General features: G+C 40.6%; 2 protein-coding genes across 2 annotated transcripts in view; one reads left to right on the top strand and one right to left on the bottom strand.

Annotated features, from left to right (window-relative positions):
* BPGM (bisphosphoglycerate mutase) overlaps nucleotides 1–26,511 on the bottom strand; it is a 124,279-nt gene that overhangs the window by 84,619 nt on the left and 13,149 nt on the right. The gene's annotated exons all lie outside the window — the stretch shown is intronic.
* On the top strand, nucleotides 18,453–18,906 carry LOC129516218 (60S ribosomal protein L31-like). The gene has a single exon (XM_055335560.1). It carries the CDS (start codon nucleotides 18,487–18,489, stop codon nucleotides 18,862–18,864), a length of 378 nt encoding a protein of 125 aa, XP_055191535.1. The 5' UTR covers nucleotides 18,453–18,486; the 3' UTR covers nucleotides 18,865–18,906.

A 26,511-nucleotide genomic window follows, 5' to 3' on the forward strand; every position in this document is an offset into this window, starting at 1 on the left:
GATCCCTGGGTGGCGCAGCGGTTTGGCGCCTGCCTTTGGCCCAGGGCGCGATCCTGGAGACCCGGGATCAAGTCCCACGTCAGGCTCCCGGTGCATGGAGCCTGCTTCTCCCTCTGCCTGTGTCTCTGCCTCTCTCTCTCTCTCTCTCTCTGTGACTATCATAAATAAATTTAAAAAAAATTTTAAAAAAATGTTTGCATCTTGTGTCCATGCTGTGAACATATTCCTATATACACTTTACATTCGTGAACACTTATATGCCACCGATATTGAATAGAATCCAGGGAGTTTGTTGTTGTTGTTTTAAATTAGAATAGTGAGAAGAAATTATCGAAAAGTTCCATTTTCATCACTAACCATCAACCTGGGAAAACCCTTAATCTCTTTAGATTGCGGATACAACAGTGGCTTGAGCTTGGGGCAGCCTGTCTCTGCTGTGTATGTGAGCTCCCAGTAATCAACAGGCTGCCTCAGCTGGTTGTTGAGGTTGCTTTGAGATCTCACACACTGTGATTCCAACTGAACGGGACCTTCTAAGAGAAGCATCTCGACCAGTCTTTGTATTATTGTCTAACCTAGAGAATGCCTCATTTCCTCCATAATTTGCTTGGGTGATCAAATTATCAATTAACTGAAAACAGATGAGTACGTCTGGCTTGCCCGACATCAAGTGTATCGACTTTCCTTTGTTTGGTTAAGTTTTACTTAGTTCTCTCCCAACCACGATTAATAAGCCATGACTTCTATTTTCCCGGTCATATCAATCACATGAAAGATGTTGGCTGCCTAAAAAGACACCATCTCATAAAGATAGCTATAAACAGAGGACAAGAGTAAATTCTACCCAGCAATCTATCTACCTCTGGGGTTTGTATGTACGTGTAGACTCACTGCCACAATCTAGCATGACTTGTGCCTTACAAGGAAAGTCTTAAAATCTTCCTTTGAAAAGGCAAATTAGCCTATTTTATACTTAAGTGATTTTCATCATATCTTTCAGATCTCTTTTAGGATTATTTTCAGGCTGCAGTCTGACATCAATGAACAACATATCCATATCAATGCAGCGTGAACTTAAGCAAAAGGAATATGTCATTTTATGGACAAGAACATCTTAAGCAAGTCAAACAACATGCAGAAAATTACAAAGACTGTGCCAGGGTGTGTCAGATTTCATCAAAACAGACTGAGCGAGGCATGTAATGGCAGATAGAGCTTAAGACAGAGATTGATCAGACCATAAACAGACTTTTAAGGTACATGCAGGCATTTCACCCTCCAAGACGTGGGTATCACCAAGGATGCAGAGGCGGGCAGCAGATCAAAGCAGTACTTCAGGAAATGCAGGACTTGTCTAATATTTGAAATGTAGTGATGGACGGATTTCCTGAATTGCCATCGTGCATACTCTCATCAATGGAAAATGTTGATCCCCAACCCAGTTCTTACCGGAGGAGCAGAAATGGCTGGTTTCTCAAGTTCAACATATGTAGAAATGTACTTTTTACTCTCACTCTTCTCAAAAATACTTTCTGTTTCCCTTAGTGACACTTCCATCCACATCGCTATGTATCTCAGGGCTTCATGCAACATAGGATGAATATGTTGTCTGGTTTTTCTGCTCAGACATCCCTCCCCAGTCTGGCTCCCATGGACCCCATTTCCATGGCACCCCCTTATGTCAGGTGCCTCCTCACAGTTAACCTGATCTTCTCACCGACCTTCCTCCAGCAGCACCATTTGTTTTAAGATTCTTATTTTATTTATTCATGAGAGACACACAGAGAGAGAGAGAGAGAGAGAGAGAGAGAGGCAGAGACACAGTCAGAGGGAGAAGCAGGCTCCATGCAGGAGCCCGATGTGAGAGTCAATCCCAGGTCTCCAGGATCACGCCCTGGGCTGAAGGTGGCGCTAAACCTCTGAGTCACTGGGGCTGCCCCTCCAGCACCTTTTGTCTTAGATTAGTGCCCCACCTTGCTGCACCAAAATGTAAGAAGTAAAAAAGTAAGTGAACAAATAAGTAAATAAATGGACAAAGGTTTGAGGCAGCCAGTTTATTCACATCGTCATTTAAGTTCTTCAGGTCTCTCAAATGTAAAAGACAAAGTCCATGCACTCTCACCTAAGATACAAGTTAAGGAGATATTCAAAATATTTATCTGCTAGTACAAAGTGGACACCAGGTCCTCGTGCTCTTACCCCAGCGTCCCCTTCAGCCTGTGCTTGGTTGCTTTCACATAACCACTTTGTGCTTCAACAATGTAGATCCCATTTTACTTTGACCCCTGAAAGATTCAGAGCTTCAGAGCTCATCTTATGGCCCAATTTTAGTAACAATATGGCCTACCAAAGCGTGCATTTCAAAACACAAACCTTCTTTGTAATCATGCTACTTCTGCCCATTTGTCCTTAGTCAAAATAGTAGTCCTAAATTATACATATGCATACATTTCTATTTTGTATGTCTACGTATTTTATGATATATGCATGATATAAATATGCTTAGGATATAAACATAGAGAGCGGTGCGTGTGTGTGATGTTGAGTGTCCCAGAGCTCCATCTAGCATCTCTTCTCCATTTAAACTCTCTTGGAGGTGTCAACATGTCTTATAGTTTTAAATGCCATCTCTAAGCTGATAACTTCCAAACGTGATCTCCAACCCACAACTCTCTCTCCTCAACATCAGCAAAACAGCATCAACAGATATATAAAAATCCTGGAAGAAAGGATTTTTTAAAAGAACCTTTGTGATAACCCATTTCGATGAGGTCAATATTAAGTATTACTGGAGTCACTCAAATTCCACATTTCTAGTGAATGCCAATGCTCACATGCATTGCTTTTAAGAAATGTGTTTAAAGATAAGATCACATCATTCCACAAAATTATATTTATGTCACACATATGACAAACATGTAAAAAGAAAAAGCATTTTGTTGGATTTTAAGGGCTGTTTGTGTGTTGTTGTTGTTTTTTTTTTAAGATCGTTCATGGTAATTTGTGAAACAAGAGACAACAGGACCAAAATGGAGACACTTGTGCTAAGTTCATATCACCAAACCAAGACTTAGTACCTAATCTAACTAGTTTCAACCTGTCCCAAGGTTGTAATTTTAAGAAAGTAAGTCTAGAATTTCCTGGTAGCCCTAGTGAGGTAATATGCCTGATAGATCCCTCCCTCCTCCACAGAAAGATGTGGTCATCCACTCTTTCCTTGTCCCTATTGCCCTGTGCCTTTAAATATTCTCCCATTTTATACAGCTCTTTGGAACTCCTTTCTATATTTCTGTCTGCTGGAGGGGATGCTGTTTGATTCATGAATTGGTGAATAGAGAAGCCACTTTGATCTTTATATTTATTTGGTTGAACTTTTTTAACAGACCCTTCAATCTCCTTCAATAATTAAATAAAGTTTGTTTGAAAAATATAGTGGGTAACTACATGCCCTTGTATGTGACAAATACATCAAAATATATTTATTGTATTTTTCTTATAAAATTCTTAATTATTTTTACCAAAAATTAAATCAGTTTGGCTTAAATACATAGTGTATTTTTTCCTTTTTAAAAAATTTTAATTTCAGTATAGTTAATGTGCACTTTCATAGAGAAACAGATTAGTTTCAGGTACATAAGTAGTAATGCAATAATTCTATCTCTTACTCAGTGATTATTGTAAGTATGCTCTTTAATTCTCTCACCTGCTTCCCCCATCTCCCCACTCTCCACACCGCTGGACACTATCTGTTAAGAATCAATTTTTGGTTTGTCTCTTTATTCCCTTTGTTTCGTTTCTTAAATTTCACAAATGAGTGAAATCATCTGGTATGTGTCCTTCTCTGACCTATATGGTCAGGTTTAATCCAATCGGTAGTAAACTGGAAGAGAGAGGCCAGGCAAAAGTCGGTGGAAACAGGCTTTTAATGGGATGGGCTCTGGGGCAAGGTTCTGCTGGCTGGCCAGCAGGGGAGGGAGAGAGTGGGGAAGTCACAGGCTGGGAAAGTCGCATCCAGGCAAACCTCAGGGGGATCTATAAAGAGTTTTTGGCGGGAAGATGGGGGCAGGGTGGCATTCCAGTTAGGGCAAGGGTTAAGGGTCTTTGTAAGCTAAGTTAGGGTAGGGCAGCAAGGCAGCGTTATTGGGAGGTTGCTGGCCTGGGGTCCGCCGTTCTGAGGTCCCCAGTCTCACCAGGCCAACATCTATCGCTTAGCATTATGTTCTCTAGACCTATCCATGTTGTTGCAAATGGCAAAATGTCTTTCTTTTTGATGGCCGGATACTTTTTCATGATGTATTCATACCACACCTTCTTTATCATCTATTGATGGATACTTGGGTTGCTTCATAACTTGGTGATTCTAAACAATGTAATCAACATAAGGTGCATATTTCCCTTTCCTTGTGAACTAGTGTTTTCATATTCTTTGGCTAAGTAATGATTACTGGATCGTATGGTAGAACTGATAAACGAATTCAGTAAGGTCACAAGATACAAAACCAACGTATAGAAATCTGTTGCATTTCTGAACACTCATAAAGAAGCAGTAGAATGAGGAATTAAGAAAAGAGCATATTTTAAAATAAAATACTATTATTTATATTCCCCAAATGAATGAGACCATATAATAATAGTGAAAGGGAATCGAAGGGAAAGGAGAAGAAATGGGTAGGAAATATCAGAAAGGGAGACAGAACATGAAGACTCCTAACTCTGGGAAATGAACTAGGGGTGGTGGAAGGGGAGGAGAGCGGGGGGTGGGGGTGAATGGGTGACGGGCACTGAGGGGGGCACTTGACAGGAGGAACACTGGGTGTTATTCTGTATGTTGGCAAATTGAACACCAATAAAAAATAAATTTATTATAAAAAAATAAAATAAAATAAATAAAATAAAATACTAGCTTTTTTAAAACCAAGTAACAGTGTTTAATTATGGCAGTAAGGCCTCCAGGAAATGTGGGATAGGGCTCAGTTATAAAAATTACACCTCCCATAACTGTGGGAGGATAGGGAAAGTGGGGACCAGGAAAGCAGTTAAAAGATCAAATACATAGTCACCAACCAGTAAGGTGAAAAGTTCAAACAAACACCCCCCCACCCCAGGTGGGAATGAGAAGGAAGGCAAGCAAGTAGGGAAGCCTAAGGTGAGCCATGCCTCTGTGTCGCTGCCACTCCGGTGGGCTGCTGCTGAGCATCTGGTGGTGGGTCAGGTGCTGGTGTTGATCAGTGGGACCAACAGTCAAGAAGAAGAACAGGATGTGTAGTAGAGGAAACAAGAATGAGGTGGAACCTAAGAGCTCCTCTGCAGCTTCCCCACCACGTCTGATCACAATGACTTTACTAGAGATGAAAAATCTCCTGCTCCACTTCGACCTTCCCAATCTCACACAAATACCACTTTTTTGGCCCACTCTAATCCAGAACGACCATGAAGCACCCTCCATCCCCTTCCGATCAAATTCTCCCTCTTTCTTTTCCCCTGAGGTACTCCTGCTATCAGTCATTTTGATGAGGGAGCAGGGCTAGCTGAGGACAAAACCACAGCTAATATCCCACAAACAACCCCCACCCAGAGTGGGATATGTCTGACATTCTTCAGGAAGTTTCCAGTTGTCTTCACGTTAATGTCTTGCTAGAGGGAAAATGAGTCTTTAACTTGACAATGGCAAGGCCTCCAGTATCTTGGAGGTTCTCCTTAGCCTATGAAAATCCTGATGGAATCTGCCTTTAGCTTACCTCCCCCAACTCCTGGGCATATAATCAGCCACCCCTCACAGGCCTTGGGCAGCTGCTGCTCTTGCCCACAGGTCCAGTCCCTGTGCTTTAATAACATCATCATTTTGCACTAAAGACATCTCAAGAATTCTTTCTTGGTCGTCGGGTCCAGGCTCTTGACCTCACCTGTATTCCAAAACTTCATCAATTTCCCCTAGTACCTGAGGATACTTACAATGAATATATTCCTCTAACCTTCCTACCAGATTTCCTCTCCAGCCATCTCACTGCTATGCTTTCCTATTTGTGATCATCTGTCTCTCTGTATCCAGCACTTTCCATATCACTGCCTTGCCCCATGCTTATCTTTTCAGATGCTATATACCATGAAGATTGTTGCACAGTATTTTTGTAACCATGGGTCTTTTTTCTCTGCATCTGTCTAAAACATTTCTATTGCTGAATCTGACCAGTTGTCTGCATTCTGTAGGCTGAGATAAAGCTAAACAAATCAGTTTGATGTCTTACTCAGAGAGGGTCTCAGGATCTTCAATCTCCTGGATTTTTCCCTTGTTATCTCTCTCTTATAAAGACTAACAAAGACTATGAACTTTCTTATAATGCCACAGGAAACAGCATGAGTTTCACGTTTGAATCAGTTCCTCTTTCCTCACAAATGCCATGGGGGCAAAATAGAGGCAGATCTCAGTGGAAGCAGTATATACAGTAAATGTGTATCACAGTTGAGATGAAGAAACCACAACCCTTTATAATTGGGATGCAAGCAAATAGGCCCCACATTTGCCCTGGAGGTAGGTGTTATCTTTATTATACGAATTTGCAAACAAATCAACCCTCTGCTTTAGAGAAAGAGACTATCTCTAAGGCTGTTTGCTATACGAATGTTACTGAAAAGATAACCTTGAATAAGAGCTGTGGTTATCACTTTAAAAAAATACAAAGAGGTATACTTAAGCCAATAGTACAAATAAAATGGAATCCTGAACAAAACAATTACTCTAACATAAGATTTAAAAGGAAGAAAAATGAACAAAGACAGTATAAACACGAAGCAAATATCAATATGGTAGACCTAAATCCAACCATGTCTATGGTTCGATTGTCTAAATGGAATTATAGGTATCTAAATGCACCAATTAAAAAAGGTGATAAAAAAACACAGCTATATGTTGTCTACAAAGAATCCACATTAATAAGAAGATGCAGACCTCATAAAATAAGTGAAAGAGCTATATCATGCAAAACTAAGCCTAAGAAAGTTTGAGCGGCTGTACTAAAATCAGACAAAATGAGGTCACAATATTTTATAAGAATAAAGGGTCTAAGTCATCAAGAAGATGCAACAATCCTAAATGTGTACACATTCAGTATCAGAGCTTCAAAATACATGAAGCACAAACTGAAAAAAAAAAAAACTGAAAATGATTCAGGATGTAGAAATCCTAAGCAGTGTAGCAAAAGCTAATAGAACAAAACACACAGAGAGAAAGAGAGACTTTAGCAAGTTCATCGGATAAAAGATTACAAAACTCAATTGCACTAGCACTTACCGTGAAGCTATAGTGATATAGACAGTGTGATATTTTTGTATGGATAGAAACATAGATTAAGAGGATAGACTGGGACTCTCATAGGTGGCAAGTTGATTTTTTACAAAGATGCCAAGGTACTTTGATGGGGAAGTCCTTTTTGAGAAATAGGAGTAGATCTAGGTCTGCAGTTGCGAAAAAGGATGAACTTCAACAATTACCTTAAACTTTATGCAATATTTGACTTGAAATTAATCATAAACATGAATATAAAGACCACATCTTTAAACCTTGTATGAAAGAAGCATAAACCTACGACCCAGCAATTGCACTGCTGGGATTTACCCCAAAGATACAGATGCAGTGAAATGCCGGGACACCTGCACCCCGATGTGTATAGCAGCAATGTCCACAGTAGCCACACTGTGGAAGGAGCCTTGGTGTCCATCGAAAGATGAATGGATAGAGAAGATGTGGTCTATGTATGCAACGGAATATTACTCAGCCGTCAGAAATGACAAATACCCACCATTTGCTTCGATGTGGATGGAACTGGATGGGGAGGGTATTATGCTGACTGAAATAAGTCAATCAGAGAAGGATAAACATTATATGGTCTCATTCATTTGGGGAATATAAAAAATAGTGAAAGGGAATAAAGGGGAAAGAGAAAAATCAGTGGGAAATATCAGAGAGGGAGACAGAACATGAGAGACTCCTAACTCTGGGAAACAAACAAGGGGTGGTGGAAAGGGAGGTGGCCGGGGGTTTGGGGTGACAGGGTGATGGGCACTGAAGGGGGGCACTTGATGGGATGAGCACTGGGTGTTATGCTATATGTTGGCAAGTTGAACTCCAAATAAAAAGAAATTTTTAAAAAAAGAAAGAAGCATAGAGATAATCTTCAGAGTTTGCTGTTTCTTTGAAGGGACACCAAGAGTCCAAACTAAAAGGGAAAAAATGATAAATTGGACTTTGTAAAATTAAAATTTTCTGTTCTTCAAATACAGTATTGACAAAATAAAGGAATAAACCTTCTGCCACGTACAAGAAGATTAGGCCGGCTAAGAATTCTCAGCTTCTGCTGTCAGCAAGCTGGAGACCCAGCAGAGCCAATCCTAGTGCATCTGAAAGCCTGAGAACCAAAACCTCTAGTCCTAAAGCCAGTGGCTCAAGGTCCAAGAAGAGCTGAGGTCTCAGTTCCAGTGGCAGGAAAGACCTGTGTCTCAGCTCAGCAGCCAGGCAGGCAGGAGGTGAGCCCCTCTGGCTTGCATCGCTTGAGAGAAGATCAGCCTATTTCTCCTATCCAGCCCTGCGACTGACAAGGTGAGGCCCATGCACAGCAGGGAGTGCCATCTGCTAGGCTCAGTTTACCAGTTCTCAGGTTAATCTCATCCCGAAGCATCCTCCCGGACACAGCGGAATGTTTGACCAGATCTCCAGGAACCCTGTGGCTGAATCATAAACTATATCAAGTATGGTTGATGCTGAATCATAAACTATATCAAGTATGGTTGCTGAATGGGAGGAATGTACAACTACGGTGGAAAAAGTTGGGCAGTTCTTGGTCAAGTTTACGTGTACTTACCTTACAACCTAGCGATTACACTCCTCTGCCTTTACCAGAGAAACAAAGATACAGGACCACACAAAAACTTGTATGTAAGTGATCTTGATCCATAGTATGCAAATCTTTATGATTTCAAAAGATCTGTATGGTCAAAATATAGGACCAAACCACAAAAATGCTTGCAGATAGATGATATTTATTTACAATAACAGAAAACCGGAAATAATCCAAATGTCTATCAGCAAGCAAAGGGCTAAAAAGTTGTGTTGTGTTTATACAACGGAATACTTCGCAGCGGTAAACAGGAATGAGCTGCTGATGTACGCAACCACACAAACGAATGACAGAAATACGAAAATAATGAAAAATGAAATGAAAAAAAGAAAGAATGGAAAAAAAAAACCTGTTACAGAAGAGTAAGTGCTCTAGAATTCCCATTTAAATGAATCTCTAGAAAGATAAAGATATAGTGACAGGAAACAGCAACGATTGCCTTCTCCTGGGGCTGAAGTGAGAAAATGATTTGGAAAAGACTGAGAAAACATGATCGGAATAATGTAAAGATCCTGCATCTTGATCTTTGTAGTGGTTCCCAGGTGTATAAATTTGTCAAAACTCAACAAAATTTACCCTAGGTGAAATTCAGTACATTTTATCGTATGTAAATGACATCTCAGTAGAGTTGATTTAGAAACAATAGAATGCACAAAAATGTCAGGATTTTTTTTTTAATATTTTTTTTTATTTTTTTATGATAGTCACGGGGCGGGGGGCAGAGACATAGGCAGAGGGAGAAGCAGGCTCCATGCACCGGGAGCCCGATGTGGGATTCAATCCCGGGTCTCCAGGATCGCGCCCTGGGCCAAAGGCAGGCGCCAAACCGCTGCGCCACCCAGGGATCCCAAAAATGTCAGGATTTAAGACTGATAAAATAGTAAATTGTCTCGAATGAAAATAAGACCCAGCGGCCCATATTGATTGGTAGCAACAGAGAAAAAGGACTGTGATTTATTGAGTACCTACTAGGTATAAGGCATTCTGCTAAGCACTAGAATGTATTATGTTATTTTATGTTTTTAAATTAACCCAGAGCGTAGTAGTATTAATCCACTTTACAGGTGAAGAAACTAATACTTAAGGAGTTTATGTTCCTAGACAAAGTGCCTGTTCTCACACCCTGTTAAGAGGTCACGCCAGGCCCCAACTCCAGCTGCATGGGACTCTAAACTACTCCTATTTTTCTGCCATCTTCATTATATTTCCTAAAGAACAGGAATAGAACAGTCAAGAAGTACAAATCTTAAAAGGATATTATAGTTAGAAATAACTGTACAATTGAGAAACTAAGATCACATTCCACGTAGTTTTGGTATAGCTTAATGATAGCTAAGAGTTTGGAATCCCTTGCTAATAAACACTTGCTGTCTCAGCTCACGCCAGCACAAAGAAGTGTTGTAGTACAAACTCCAGACCTCAGAGTTCCAAAAGGAAAGTGATCTCCCTCAGACCCCATTAAAACTGCCTGCACTTGAGTGGCATGCATGTAGCGGGGTGGTTTCCATGCCTCAGATGCTCCTCAGGTTTCAGGGTGACAATCTGAACCATAGGGAGCCGGAGTTTCAATTTGGCCCTCTCCAGTAGCTCTACCCTGGATTCAGTGGTGGCTGCCTTGTGGTCATGAACTGACTAAACCCAAAGGCCTGAATTCCTTTGTTAACCTTGAACCCACCCCAACTTCCCAAAATTCCTTCAGGTCAGTGAATTATCTAGAACCAGGATTGACCTTCAGAGTTGTTTGGAACATACCTGAATCTACAATTAAGCACAACCTTGCTATTATTTTTTCCTCTAGTGGCTGCACAGTATTTTATTACTATTCAGAAGACTATATAGATGTATCTATCTATCTTATTCTTCCCGTTCTATTACTTGACTCCAGATAACTTCAAAATTATCTCGCTGATGAAATAAATTTAGAATATTGTGTGTCGTAACTGTAGGTATTGTTAATTTGGTTTTAACCAAAAGAATTTTGACTTCTCTTACTGGACAACTACTTGTTTATTAACGATAGTAAAACATGAGGTCTTTATGGGATTTTTAAATATTTCTATGAGGAAAAATCATTACCCCTTCAGAAAATTTCTGGTTAAGTTTCCAGTAAAAAAAAAAAAAAAAAAAAAAACATTTTAAAACAGATTCTTTATATTCAGACCCAGAATGGGCTATAAAGAAAATTCTTTTCTCAGATATTTGATCACTGAAGTGCCCCAGGGCTCAGGCCCTGGTCCTTGCTGTTTACACTCACTCCGGGGTCCAGGTCAGGAGTGATATCATCTCCTGTCCTGCCTTTCAGGGCTGTTTGTAGGTGGACACCTCCCACATTCATCATTCTCCCACTGAATTGTATATCCAACTACTCATGTAACCTCTCCTCCAGTTTCTGCAAATAAACATGATCTCACCAACTCCCCCTGAACACACTCATCTGTATTCTTCACCCCTATGACTTGACTGCAATGCTGTCTTCCCAGTTAGCCCCCAGACCTCAGAGCTGTCTTTAATTCCTTGCTGTCTTTCAAACCCCCATCCAGTGCATCAACAAAGAAAACTTTTATCTTGACCTTCAATATAGATCCAGAATCCAGCTGTTTTCTATTATCTACACTGCTAGATCCTAATTGAGGTGACCGTCTTCTCTTGCCTGAATTCTTCAGAAGCCTTTTGTGTGGGGTTTTCCTGCTTTTCCCCATGCCCCACTGTAAGATTCTACATGGAGCAGCCATCTTGATCCACTTAAAGCAAAAGTAAGATCCTATAACTCTTCTGAAACCAATTGAAGGCTCACCCAGCTCAATCACTATAAAAGCCAAAGTGAGGATGGTGGTCAAAAGGCCTACTTGATCTGTCTGCCCTTCCTTGTCTCTTTTATCACAACCTCTATGTCTGCCTTCCTGAACACTCTGCTGCTTCCTTTACTGTTTCTCAGAAACCCATACAAGTTCCCATAGACTCATTTTAGCTCATTCCCTTGCCTAGAAAATTCTTTGTCTTGAATTTCTCTTAGAAAGCCTTCACTTGCTTCAAGTCTGTTCCCAGAGGTAAACTGTTCATGAAGGCCTACATTGATCATTTATTCTAACTGTAAATCCCATCTCCCTGGCACCCCTCATTTCCATTGTCCTGCTCCATTTTTTCTTTGCTACACGTCTCTTTCTAAAATGCGATGTGATGTTATGTATTTGTTGCTAATTACTGGTTTCCCACTCTAGAAGCTTCACCAGAGCAGGAACTTTTACATCTTTCTGTCTCTGCTGTACCCAATGAGGTGAAGACCGTGCTTTACACAAGATAATAGCTTATTGAATAATTGAACAAATAAACTATGAGATACAGAATTTCCACTCACTCATTGGACAGATATATTGAGTGCCAAGTATGTGCCAGTCCCTGTATCAGCCATTGCCATACAGTAGAAAGCAAAAGACCCATGTTCCCATGAGCTCACTCATAGCCTATCCAGGGGACAATCACTTTACAAATATTCATTCAAACAAGTACCTACATGAAAAGTGGAAAAGGTGCTATGAAAGAAAATGACAATGTACCATAAAATATCATAATGGAGAGAACTAGCTTAAATTAGAGGTTCAGGAAAGACCTCATTAAAGAAGTAACATATCTGATGAACATTGTAAGGTTAAATTCCTACATAGGGAATCTTAATAGCAATTGAGATTGGGCAGGTGGAACATAATTAATAGATAGGAGAGCAGCATTAGATGTGACTAAAGAAGTCAGCATGGACTAGACCACACCAGGCTTTATTGGCTCAGAGGGTTTTGATTTCATCCAAGGTGCAAGGAGAAGACTTTGAAGAGAACTAATAAGCAAAGTAACAACATAATGATGTTTGGGGCTTTGCACTATTAGGCTACCTGTTGTGGGTTTGGGAATGATTCAGAAAAGAACAGAGTTAGGGACACCTGGTGTGTCGGGGGGGCTCAGTCGGTTGAGCCTTTGACTTTCGGCTCAGGTCAGGATCCCAGAGTCCTGAGATCCGCCCTGCATCAGGATCCCTGCCCAGTGGGGTGTCTGCTTCTCCCTCTCCTTCTGCCCCTCCCTGCCCCAACTCATGCACTCTCTCTCATGCTCTCTCTCAAAGAGATAAAAGTTGTCTTAAAAAAAATTGAAAAGATTTGAGTTACAGTGGGAAGGCTAGCCAGAATGCAATGATATTAGTTCTAGTGAGAGATGACATGGGACATACAAATGTGACCTGGGTGCTGACTATAGAGAAGAAAATAATAAGATGGTTATAAAGTATATTTTAAATTAGAATGGTCGCGGGTTAGATGTAGAAACAGATATGGCTGCCTGTTTTCAGTCATAAGCAAATGGATGGATACAGGTAGATAGAAATGTTGGGGTGAAAAACAGATAATAACATAATGAATCACTGACCACCTTTGTAAGGAGATGGGGATTAGGAAGGAGATGATAGAAAAAAAATTAAGTCCATTGTTTGAGTTTAATCGGGTTCATTCTGGTGATCATTCCCATATTTTATCCATGTTGTCCCATATTGTGCCAGAAGGCTCTGCTCTGAAAGAGTGTCTGAGTCTCACAGTTTTGCACGGAATGAACAACGGGCTAGATACTTCAGGCACGGAAAGCTTGTGAGATGTTGTGTAATATGCATCATCCTGAGCATCTCTTTTCATCCTCACACCAGTAATGTAGAGTCCGTCTTCTTCAGGTCTCGTCTTCAGGGTCTCGGCTTGGAAAAATCTCCACCTGGTCCTCCTTTATTTTGACTGTGGGTTGTGATTTTTTTTTTTTTTTTGAGTCTGGGCAGACCAGATGGGACCAGGTGAGGAGCAAGGATTTGGCCTACAGCAAAGCTTGGGAAGGAATGTAAATATCTGTAAATATCGTATCGTGAGCCCTGAAGAGGACAAAGCCCACAGCAGAATGTCCATGTGAATGAATCACCGACACGCAAGCCTGGGCACAGGACAAGGGTAGGTATTCTAGGGGTCCAAACTTGGCAGGGGACACAATGAGACACGGGGAAAGCATGCAGCTGCGAAAGGTGTCCCCACAACAGACAGCCACAGGCGGAGGTGGTATTCAAGAGTTCAGATAAAGGTTGGCACCTCATTGTTTTGGAGAAACACACTGAGAATGCAGTTTGGGAAGCTAGGATTGTTAAGAGGCCCATGTGATGGAACAATCAGAATATCCTTGCAGAGCCGTTCCATCACTAGTGTTCAGTGCCCTTCTTGAATTCCTGGGGGAGACCAACAGACGTGCACCAGATGAAGCCGAGCCAGGCCCGAGGCAGTGACGTGTACAGACTGTCGATAATGGTATAGAATGATTCCTCCGGTGAGCCTTGACTCACACCTACTCCTGGGTCGAGCAGTTTCTTGTTGCCTCTGCTGCATTGTTAAGTCTGACACCCCATGGACTGGTGGTCTCATCGTCGTCTTTTAGAGTTTGAAGACTCAGCCAAATGCATAGGTAACATCCTACTTGCTCTTCTCTTACTTTTAATCATACAAGTTGCCTAAAAGGGTGACTAATGTATTCAGGCCTTGAAGAGTCATTAGTGAGAAACTGAAACAATGTGAAGACCCAGAAAGACCGTACTTTCCGCTTCAAGTTCCGCCTGTCTGTTTCTCATTGACTTTGGTGCTATCAAATCACAACGACTGAGGCTCCCCGGAACCATTGAGAAAAGTATCAAGTGTCATCTAAGCTGGGACATATTTAAAACACTGCATTATCACTTTGCTAAATAAGATAAGATGTCTTTTTTTGTTTCACATCTGAAGCTAGATGTGGTCAGATTCGTCTACAAATTCCAAAGAACATTGCCGAATACCAGATACCATGAGCCCATTTCAAAGCCAAGAGTGAATGATGTCTGGAATTTATGTCCCTGCCAGTTTCACACATCTTGGAATGATATAGTTCCTAACAACGTAGAGATTAGCTGTCACAGTCTTTAAGTGGCAGTTTGGTACAAAAGGACCATGGTTTTTGTCAGGTTTAATCTGATCGGTAGTGAACTGGAAGAGTGGCCAGGCAAAAGTTGGTGGAAACAGGCTTTTAATGGGATGCACTCTCTGGCAAGGTTCCATGGCCTGCAGGGGAGGGAGAGAGCAAGAAAGTAGGGAAGTTGCGGGTCTGGGAAGTCACACCAAAGCAAACTGTAGGGGGTCTATAAAGACTTTTTTGGGGGAAGCATATGGGGGCAAGGCAGCATTCTGATTAGGGCAAGGGTTACAGGTCTTTGTGTGCTAAGTTAAGGTAGGGTGGCAAGGTTACTGGCCTGGGGTCGGCCGTTTTGAAGTCCCCAGTCTTGCCAGCCCCACAGTTTTTCCACATACCCCCTTACCATTTCCAGTATCTTGCCCTTGTGTGTGGTGGGTATATTATCAACACGTTTTACTGTTGGTCAGACATGTCTTCTAAGGTAGCTACACATGTGTTTAGTGTAATAGTATTACAGGTGTTTTGTGCTAGGGGTACACAATAATATTAAAATTAAGCAAAAAGAGGGGCATCTGGGTGGCTCTGTCCGTTAAGTGTCCAACTCTTGATCTCAGCTCAAGTCTTGATCACAAGATCACAAGTTCAAGCGCCATGTTTGGCTCCACACCCAGTGTGGAGCCTACTTAAAAAAAGAATAAGCAGAAGCAAAGTTAAGGCACAGGAAAATAAGTTATAAGATAAAACTAGGAATGGGGAAAGCACAAAATGTAATAACCTGGAGTCCAATACTCTTGGCTGTAGCTTTTTCTGGAAGCCAATAAGAATATGAGAGCATAATCAGTTGTATTATTTCTAAATATCTCCTTAGTGTTTATAAAATACATAAATACTTATAAGATATCTATCAAGTGTTTATAAGATAAAAACGATAGAAACTTGGGTCAGGCCTACCCTACTTATTCCCAGTACTTTGTCAGGAGGGACAACTTTTCCCTTAGGTCAACAGGGTACTGCAAAATGTAGTAAACAATATTCTTAACAAACCTCCACAACAATCACATTCACAAGAAGCCTAAGAACTAGGCTCTTTCCCCCAGGGCCCATTTCAAACTCTTTTTGATGCCTCAGGCAAAGCCGTCTTGTAAGACTAAAATCTGCTGATGTTGCCCTGGTGCTTAAATTCTGCAAGTGGTTTTCCATTGCTTTTGGAATAAAAATCAGACAAGATCGGGCGCATTCAGGGTGTTATGGCCGTAGACTTTTGGAATAAAAATCAAAGTCCATAAGGTTACAATCAGGGTCCTATATATTCTGGCCCCAGAATGCTCTCTAAACTGCACCTCAATTGAGTACATTTCAAGTCATGTTCCTCCTTTATGGGCCCTGTGAGACCCAGTTATCTCTGCTGCAGGACAGTTATCTCACTTTGTAACTCTCTGTAATTCATTCATATGATTTTTTTTTCTTTCAAGATTTGATTTGAATCCAAGATCATTACCAATTAGTGTAGTATTAGTTTCAGGGGTAGAATTTAGTGATTTGTCACTTGCATAGAACACCCAGAGTGTTCATTACATGACGTGCCCTCCTTAATGCCCATCACTCATTTACCCCACCCCGCCTCTGCACCTCCCCTGAGCAACTCTCAGTTTGTTCCCTAATGTTAAGAGTCTCTTGCGGTGTGCCTCCCTGTCTGTGATTTCTTGATCAATGTCTGTCTCTGCACCATAAGCTGCAGGAGACTGGGTTCCTTGTTTGGTTTTGTTAATAATCATTTTCCCTGTGCCAACCATATTTCTGGCTCAATAAAAATATGAATGAATCATGGATGGATGGATGAATGAATAAATAAAAGTAATGGGTTTTTTATCCTTCAGATCCAAAGAATAGTATCAAATCATAGTTTGAGGAGGGTGACTGGGTCCAATTGAGGCCATTCAAACACGTGACTCTGATGTTATAACTTAAGGATAGATTTTTTTTCTTGATAGAAAAAGCGATTTATTGATACAGATATTGACATCACATAGGTGGTTTTTGTTGTGCCTAAGATTTCATATCTGAGAAACCACCAAGGAGCTGACACCGATGCAAACACACGAGAGTTTATTTGGAAGCTCGAGCTTGGTCCAGTTCCCGCAGCGACTTGGACCCCCAGTGGGGGTTTCAGCTTAGTTTTATGGGCTGGTCTAGGGGACCTCCAGAAGGGGTGGAGGAATTTTTCAAGTTCTTTTTACATTCTGATATGGGGCTTTCAAAGGCATTGAGCTCTGTTCTCATTCTAATATGGGGCTTTCTAGGGCATTAAGCTGTAAGCTGTTTTTTTTTTTTTTTTTTTTGCTTTTTTTGTTTTTTGTTTTTTTTTTCCTGTAACTAAAGGTAAATTTCAGCTCTTATTCACAGGGGCCTGGGATGGCCGGACTTGTGCTAATGCTGAACTTAAAGTGGAATGGCATTAATTTTCTCGGTGTCCACAGTTCTCTGTAAGGATCAGAACTTAAAGCAATTTTAGGAGCTAACAGAAAATTCTAGGTAGGCTGCTTCTATGTAGGGCTGCAACTAGTATGAGACCAATGTCTATAGATCAAAATAGCTGGCAGGAAGAAAAGTTAGTCATTAGTGGGCAAGAGCCAGAGCAAACCAGTCCATGGAACTGAAATTAAAATAGCATAAACTGTCTGATTCTGACTGGGAGCTGAGGTAGAGTCGATTATTTGCTTATCGATGTTTTTTTAAGGATAGATTTTAAAACCAGTAGAAAAGAATGAAATACGTATCTGTCAGTCAATCCTCTGAAAGTATTTTGTTCACAAACAAAATGTTAATAGGTGCTGAGCAACTGTCAATTTAGAATATAATCTCTAACATGTTTTAAGTGTATTAACATAAAACATTACAATGTTTTAACATGTGTTAAACATTAAATGTGAGGTTTTGATTGTCACTTCGCTTGGGTGATTCTCTAGGACTCTCAATTGAGTCATTGAAAAATTTCACTATGTAAAGTCACTTTGATTTAACTGTCCCTCCTGTAATATGGGGGTGGGGGTCAAGATTTCCTGAAAAGGATTCTAGGAGGTTGTTTCCAAAGCAGGGCTCATTATTTCAGCAGATAACATGTAAAGGGAAATAATAAGTTGTAATTATATAAATGACGGATGTCCCCTTCTAGCTGTATTGGTACAATTCCTTTCAGAAGTAGGATTTTATCAGGTGAATAACCTCAGCTCATGTTAAGAGAAGTTTGTATTATGGTGACCTAAGGGCAAATTCAACCTGAAAAAAATGTAGTGTTCCGAGTTTGGTTTCAACTTCCAAGTGCCCTTTCCTGGAAATCTCACCAACTTTTCTCAACTGTTTAACACTTGCCACTCTTGGTGGCTCTAGAAAAGTCCGGAGGGGAAAAAAAAAAAAAAAGAAAAGTCCAAAAACAGTTGAACTCATTTCCAGTTAACTAAAAAAGTCAAGGGAAGGTTCAAAAAAAAAAAAAGAAAGGAGGAGGAGGAGTAGAAGAAGAAGGAGGAGGAGGAGGAGGAGGAGAAAAGAGGAAGAGGGTACTTCATGTATTTCACACAGTGGGGATTCGATTAAAGAATTCTGGGTTGAAATACCACGCGCCCTTCCTTTCCAACTAGGGCCCGGCAGAATGGCTCCCGCAAAGAAGGGTGGCGAGAAGAAGAAGGGCCGTTCTGCCATCAACGAGGTAGTGACCAGAGAATACACCATCAACATTCACAAACGTATCCATGGAGTGGGTTTCAAGAAGCGTGCCCCTCGGGCACTCAAAGAGATCCGGAAATTTGCCATGAAGGAGATGGGAACTCCAGATGTGCGCATTGACACCAGGCTCAACAAAGCTGTCTGGGCCAAAGGAATAAGGAATGTTCCATATCGTATCCGTGTGCGGTTGTCCAGAAAACGTAACAAGGATGAAGATTCACCAAACAAGCTCTACACGCTGGTTACCTACGTACCTGTCACCACTTTCAAAAATCTACAGACTGTTAATGTGGATGAGAACTAATCGCTGATTGTCAAATAAAGGTATAAAACTGCAAAAAAAAAAAAAAAAAAAAAAAAGAATTCTGGGTTGAGTGTAACTGACATGTTGTATAGTAAAGATGTCTCTTAGCAGTGGAAACTTAATAGATTTAGCGAAATGGTAATACCTTCCACAGCCTAGATTGCTTACTGAGGCAGGACTACATAAAGTGATGTTGGAGGGAGGAATTTATCTAAAAACTGTAGCTTTGTCCCGGATCACCGAGTTTCCGCATGATCTTGCAAAAAACGAGGGGAAAAATGATTTTGTATAACTATAAACTTTCTGACCCGTGATGAAGTATAGAGAAGGCATAAAAATGAAAGATGAAAATAGAAGGGAATCAAAAAATCACCGGGATGAAGTCACTTTTGCTGGGAACTATGAAAGGAAGCACACACACTTCCAGTGTGCTTCTTGCTGTTTTGTTCATAAACAGCAGAACCACTTTAAGAAAAATGTGTCTCTGTTATCTTCCTGCGGCTTCTCTGTACTTTCTGCATCCCATATCTGTCCATATCGCTGAGAATTGGGATGATGCTCCCTTGGACCAATGGATGGTGAGTAGGGAAGGAAGCTCAGAAGTGAGCATAATCCCTCTGCTCTATAACTGCCATCTGTGTGTCAGAAACAGCATGGTTTGGGATTTTTTTGCTACCTGAAGGTGATGAGCTAGCCTGTTCCTGTTTCACAGATGCCAGCAGAAGACACAAGACTTCTGGGTCAGTGGCCTAAGACTTGGTTACCCATGGCAGAAGCATCCAGAGCTTCAGGTCAGTTCATGTTGGTTCTCATGCCTACCTCGTTCCACAGGAACATTACAAAGACCTCAGCATGCAGCCTGCACACTCATGAGTGTGTTCCCAGAGAGGAAAACTGAGTTTTAGAGCAAGAGAAGATGGGCCAGCTCTGTGCTTAGGAGGAAACGTCTCCTCATCCCTCAAAGTTGCTCAGGACAAATACAATCCTCAGGGGTGGTCCCAGATAGAGTGTGGTCAGGACTTTGGTAGATACAAGGAGTACATTTAGGGACACTTGTGGCCAATGGCAGGTTGCCTCTCCCAACGCTGGGACAAAGACCCAGTCCTGCCACTCATACATCTCAGCTACTCTTCAGGTTACACACCTCAGGCCCTAAATCCATAGGGCCTGGGTGTAAACTCCAGTTTTACCAGTTATTAGCTTCAAACAAGTTATTTAACCACTTTGTGCCTTGGTTTCCCATCAATGATTAGGACAATAATGAAGCCACTTGCTAGGATTAAATGAGTTAACACACATATTGCACTTAGAACAGGTCCTAGTCCTCAGTAAGTAGTATTTCTGTTTCAATATGTATTTTGCTTCTAACTTTCCAATTACCCTTTGGATAATTTCATATTATTTCATTCTAATTCCTCAGCCAGGATTTCATGAGAAAATTAAGCCCTCATGCCACCACAGCTGCATCAAAAGCAATGACTTAACTTCTCCCCTATGCTTCTAGGATGCTAGCTATCAACCCTCCTTCGAAGAATTGAGAAAATGATGACTTGAATTAGGTTCCATGGTCTATCCTTCAGATTGGAATCCCAGGGTTAAAATTTAATTTTTGAGGTCCCTGGGTAGCTCAGTGGGTTGAGCAACCGACTCTTGGTTTCTGCTTGGGTCACAATTTTGGAGTCCTGGGATCAAGCCCCAAATCAGGCTCTGAGCTCAGTGGGATGGCTGCTTGAGGTTCTCTCTCTCCTTCTCCCTCTGCCCCTCCTCCTCCTGCTCATGCTCTCTTTTTTTCTGTCTCTCTAAAAAATAAATAAAATAAATCTCTTGAGAAAAAAAGCTATTTTTTTTCTTTTTTGCCCTTAATGGACAGACCTCACTATAGACCAGCCCGTAGGGGCCACAACCCTTCTAGTCAGTGGCGCTCCTTCGATCAGGGAACAATCTAGTGCTCTTGGCCTCTGCAGCCTGTCCCACTCATCACTGTGTGGCTGGGCCTACTACCACCAAGTCTGACACAGTCGATACAGCAAAATGATTTATTTAATCAATCAATCAAGGGTGTAGCCAGGACCAGCATCGACAGCTTATCCCCCTTCCCCAACTCTATCTTTTTCTTGAATTTGACTCCTAGTATGAATGACTTTAAGGGGCAGTTCTTTTATCTCTTCCGCTTAGTTCTATAAGAAGTAAACTGGAAGATGTGGTACATTATCTGCAGATAAATACACTTCCCAAGACCATGTCTTTTAGAATACTCTCAGCTAACTTTTGCAACAAGGCTAACAGAAGATAGTTTATACATTGCCATGAGATTTTGGAAAATATGCTCCAGGCACATTGCTTTCTGGTAATAAAGATTAGAAAATCTAGGAAAACAGATCCTAGATGGTTTCCTTCCAAAATCCTGTATCTCACATAGACTTTCAGGAAATCCTGGATCACATTCAGCACAGATCTGGAGGTTCTGATACGAGACCCATATACTTCAAATATCAGGCTGTCAGAAGACAGAATGCCATTCCATTGCACAGGTTTTGGCGCTTGACAAATTATTGGTCCTGGAAACTATCCCACTTCCATCTGAGATTGGTCACAAGCTGTCTGAAAATAGAAGTAGTTCCCCAAAAAAGATCTTTTTAAGATATTTGGACTCAGATAAATTCCAGTTGAGACCCCAGGATTCTGACTATATTGATTTCATCTTGAAAAATTTTAGGACATTTTATTCTATGTCAACGATAATTCTTGCAGATAATGCACTTAAATTCCAAAGCAAATCAATATCGAAAAATCCTTAGAGAGCATTTCTGAGCTCAGGGCTGAGCTAGTAGGTGTATGGGAAGCTCAGATATATTTGATCTGCCTTCAAGGAGCTTACCTTCAAGAAGGCTTCCCCTCATACCCACCCACACCTGTTCCCTCCCACCATTTGGCTAGAACTTCCACCCTTTCCTAGAGAAGGTTTACCTTGATTATAGATCAAATTCTAAAAAGAAGGCAAGCTCACTCAGCAAAACTAACTAATCACATGTTTCAAAATAACCAAGTGAGTTCCTCCTTCAAATCATTTTGGAATTTTATTGGATTCCTACCTAATTTAGCCGTAAACCCAAACTCCATTTCTTCATTACATTTCTGAAATTCATTACAGTAATTGCATGATCTTTTCTGCAGGTTAGTTTTATTTCTCCAACTCCCTGTGTAGTCCAAAACTGTTTTGGCTTTCTTTTTCTCATCTCTTAAATTTGTATATATTGCAAACTAAAACTGCACTGCTGTTAAACTGGACTTTACTTTCTCCTACCTGGGAATGTCTCCTGACCAAAAGCCATTGTTCTATAGCAGTATGCTTATATATAATTTCCCCAACTACTAGATCCATTAAATATAAACTTCATTTTTAAGTTTCATGACCCAAGGAAATGAAATGCATTCCCCAAAGCTCTCATGATCTTGCAGTAAAGGAAAAGAAACCAGACTAATTAACTCTTGTTCACAGAAGGCCTCTTCAAACAAACACATGAACAAACAATGTGAGCTTCTGAATGCCGTGGTAGAAATTCCACTGCAGAAGTGGTAAATGGCAAGATTCATCCAAGTTTAGCCACCACCATTCCTGCTGCCTTTACCATGATCACTGGCTGGGGAGGAGTCAGGAGAAAGATCAGTATTGTTACAGTATTTATTGAGAGCTTCCCAGCAGCTATTTATTTCCTCCCCCCCGCCTTAGTAGATTCTTTTTAAAATAATTTTTTTTTTGTTTTTCCTGACTTTAATACACAATGTTAAATTAGTTTCAGGTATGCCACATAGTGATTTGACAACTCTATACATTATGCTGTGCTCACCATAAATGTAGCTCCTATCTGTCACCATATGCACTGTTACAGTATCATTGACTATATTCCTTATGTCTTTTATTCCCTGATTTATTTACTCTATAACTGGAAGCCTGCACCTCCCCCTCCCCTTCACCCATTTTGACCATCACTTCACTGCCTTCTGACAGCCATCAGTTTGTTCTATTTATAGGCCCGATTCTGCTTTATGTTGTTTTTTTTTCCTTTGTTTTTGTAGATTCCACATATGAGTGAAATCATGATTATCTGTCCTTCTCAGTCTGACTTCTTTCACTTAGCACAACACCCTCCAGGTCCATCCATGTTGTTGCAAATGGCACAACCTCATCGTTTTTCCATGCTGCAAAATATTCTGCTATGCACACCCCGGCATGTGTGTGTGGCCACATGTACGCAGGTGGCATGTAGTATGTGTATGCCGTATCTTCCTCCTCCATTCGTCTATCAGTGGACTCTGGTTTCTTCTGTACCTTGACCATCGTAAATAATGCTGCAATAAACATAGGATGCACGTATCTTTTTGAATTCGTGTTTTCATTTTCTTGGGGTCAATACCCAGCCCAGAAGCTCACTTTTATGCACAACTCCACTACCAATTATGAAAACATGGAGAAGGCAATCTGCATTGCATGCCCTTATCTTCCTTTCTTCTATAATGTTAGAAACACTTGATCAAGGCTAAAATTCCATCATCATTCACTTAAGGAAATTTAAACCTACAACGGTTGTAAATTGTCCGGAATTAAAACTAGCAGACTTGTGTGGATTAAAATGCATTTGTTACACTAATACAAAAAGGTATGATGTACATTCACCAGTTTGTTTTTCCTGATTTTAAGTATGGTGAACGTGGGGTACCCGGATGGCTCAGTGGTGGAGGTCGTGATCCCACAGTTCCAGGATCGATTCCCACATCGGGTCCCTGCAGGGAGCCTGCATCTCTCTGTGCCTGTGTTTCTACCTGTCTCTGTGTGTCTTTCATGAATGAATGAATGAATGAATGATCTTTTTAAAAAATAAATAAGGTGAACTTCAAGTACATTTCCAAATATATATATTTGCTCCTCCTAGAATTTAGTAATTGAGTTAAATTGTCTGACATAAATTCCTCCTTCCTTCCTTCCCTCCTGTTTCCACCTCTCCTTTTTCCTTCTACAAACAGCAAGCTGTGAAAATGTTCAAAGCACTGCATTTATCCCTAGAAATTTGCCAAAAATTTTTAAAAATAAAGGAATAAATAATTTTTGCCCTCAAAAAAAGAGGCAGACAACCAAAGTGCTAAGGTTTTCTGCCATAAAAGGTATAGTTGCAATTAATATTCTCTCACACAAATTTTATAGGTTCTTTCGTTCAAAAGGAAATGACACATCAAGTTAGGTACTTTCTTTTTGCTATACATAGTTTTATCAGTTAGTTGTTACTGCAAAAAAAAAATCAATGGGAAAGTAGAAAAGTAATAGAAAACACTCTTTATAGCTGACTTTGCAGAACATTATATCATTCGATTAATGCACCTAGTTAATATTTAACTGTCTTAAGAGAAATATTTTTCTTCTTTACAACCCACATTGCTTCCTTCCCTCAAGCTTAATTTAATGCAAAAACTCCCACTGATAGAGTTGTTAATGCTTGAGAATTTTTGTTTCTGTTCACAAAGCGTGAGATACATTTCTCGGTGTTGTGTACTATATATGTTGAAGCAGCAATAACATTTCTCATAGCCTTTCTCCCCTTTACAGATAGACCCTGGGGTTTCTGGCAGCCTTGCCTGACCTCGCTGGTTAGGAGTCCTGGTGAGGCTCCAGCAGTGTCTGAGGATGAAGCCTGGGCGAGCTCTGTCCTGGGAGGTGGAGGTGTTTGACTCCAGGGATGGATGTTGTGAAGTTCATTTGGAAATGGCTTCCTTGTGCAGGGCCCCACTGTACCTGGCTGTTGATCCTCTCCTAGATGCCCTCTGTGTTGATGTGGTGCTATGGCGTCCCCCCCCCCAAAGGTCAGAGTGCCCTGCTGAGCTGTGCCGGCCTATCCTTAGTGTGCCTTTCCATGTCCCCACATGTCTCCTGGTGGCCGCCGTGCTCCCTCGTGATTTTGATTGTGGGGACTTGGGTCCATGTTACTATGGTAATAGCATCTGAGTTGGAGGGTAGAGTTCATTTTATTCCTTTTTGTTAGAATCCATAGCTTTATCAATGAATTGACTGTGTTTATAGAATCACTGAGATCCTAAAGGGGTCACTTAATTTTTTAAAAATAATCTACCAGCTTTTATGAAGCATGGTATATTCTATAGGGCTTTTCTAAAGGTTTCAGTTCATATGCCTTGCAAATGTCAGTGGCTTGCTATATTAATTTGTCCTAACACAAGGTAGCTTATTGCAGAATAATACAGCGTTTGGGATTTTAAAGGGAACCTCGACATTTCACAGATGTGAAAGTAGTTTCGGAGAGACTTGACTTAGATCATCTCGTTATTCAAAATTTTGACAATTCAGTAGAGGTCTGTCCACAAATTTTGTGAATTTCATCACATCCTTCTTTGGTGAAAAAGAGCCATGATTCCATAGTTCTTTGTTAAAGCTGTGCTCTTTCATGGCTGATCTTTTGATATAATTGCACAAAATGCTTCATAGCTTCTCAGCATTTTTAATCTAGTAATTGCTGGCAAGTTAGATACAACTTAGTGTATTCATGAAACGCGATCCTTCCCCCATTTAAGGTGCTTACTCATGAAATAGAATATATCAAAAGTAGTGTAGTCTGAGTATTTGTTTAAATGAACAAGACATGTTTGTCTTTAGTCTGAAGCATGTTGCTGTAAAGCTTTTCTAGTGATGCTGTTTACAGAAATTATAGGCTTACTTTGTTTCTCTCAATGATGCATCATTATTGTTAGCATTTGTTGAGATATAAAATATAAAGCATGAGTTTCCTTGAGAGGATTACACTATGAAGGGTATATCAACTGAACAAAGATGCAGTTTTCTTCTCTGAGCAGGAGGGAAGATGTGCAGCCTGGGGCTGATGGCAACCTCAACTTACACATCTTACACATCTAGTTGGCATCATTGATTGGTCCTATCATTATTAATGTTTCTGTGTTATTCTGTACAGACTTTACAAAGGGAAATTGCATATAGCTATTACATATAAATCAATACATCGGAAAACTTTTTATGGAAGTTTCTGCTCATCTGCTGATATCACAGCACCGAAGGAAAACCTTCCTCTGAGAATTACTTGAGCATTATTCATTTCACTGGAGTTAAAGTATTTGTGGTACTCAGTATTTTAGGAGTTCTTTCTCCATTAATTCAGTAGCCAGTTTTGCCACAGATTTTGCTCTTTTTTTTCCTCTGAGGTATAATTGGTATATATTCCATAAGTTTAAGATGCACAGCCTTCTAATTTGACATCTGTATATACTACGGAGTGATCGCCACTGTAAGTCTGGTTACCATCTATTACTGTAGTGACCCCCCTTCACCCATTTCACCCATAGCCCATGCCCCTTCCCTCTGATGACCACATCTGCTCTCTGCATCTTTGAGTTTGTTTTTGTTTTGTCTGTTTTGTTCTCTAGATTCCGCAGATGAGTGAAATCATACGGTATTTTTCTTCTTCTGTCTCATGTATTGCACCCTCCAAGTCCATTCTCCTGGTCACAGTTGACTCCTTGTCACAAAGACTTGAGTCTTTTTAATGACTGAGTAGTATTCTGTGCATGTGTGTATATCACATCTTTGTCCATTCATCCATCCATGAACACTTAGATTGCTTTTGTATTTTG

This window comes from Nyctereutes procyonoides, unplaced genomic scaffold, assembly GCF_905146905.1.
Source record: "Nyctereutes procyonoides isolate TBG_1078 unplaced genomic scaffold, NYPRO_anot_genome, whole genome shotgun sequence".
NCBI lineage: Eukaryota > Metazoa > Chordata > Mammalia > Carnivora > Canidae > Nyctereutes > Nyctereutes procyonoides.

Excerpts from the sequence above, each read along its gene's own strand:
- LOC129516218 (XM_055335560.1), top strand. The coding sequence starts at position 18,487 with ATGGCTCCCGCAAAGAAGGGTGGCGAGAAGAAGAAGGGCCGTTCTGCC.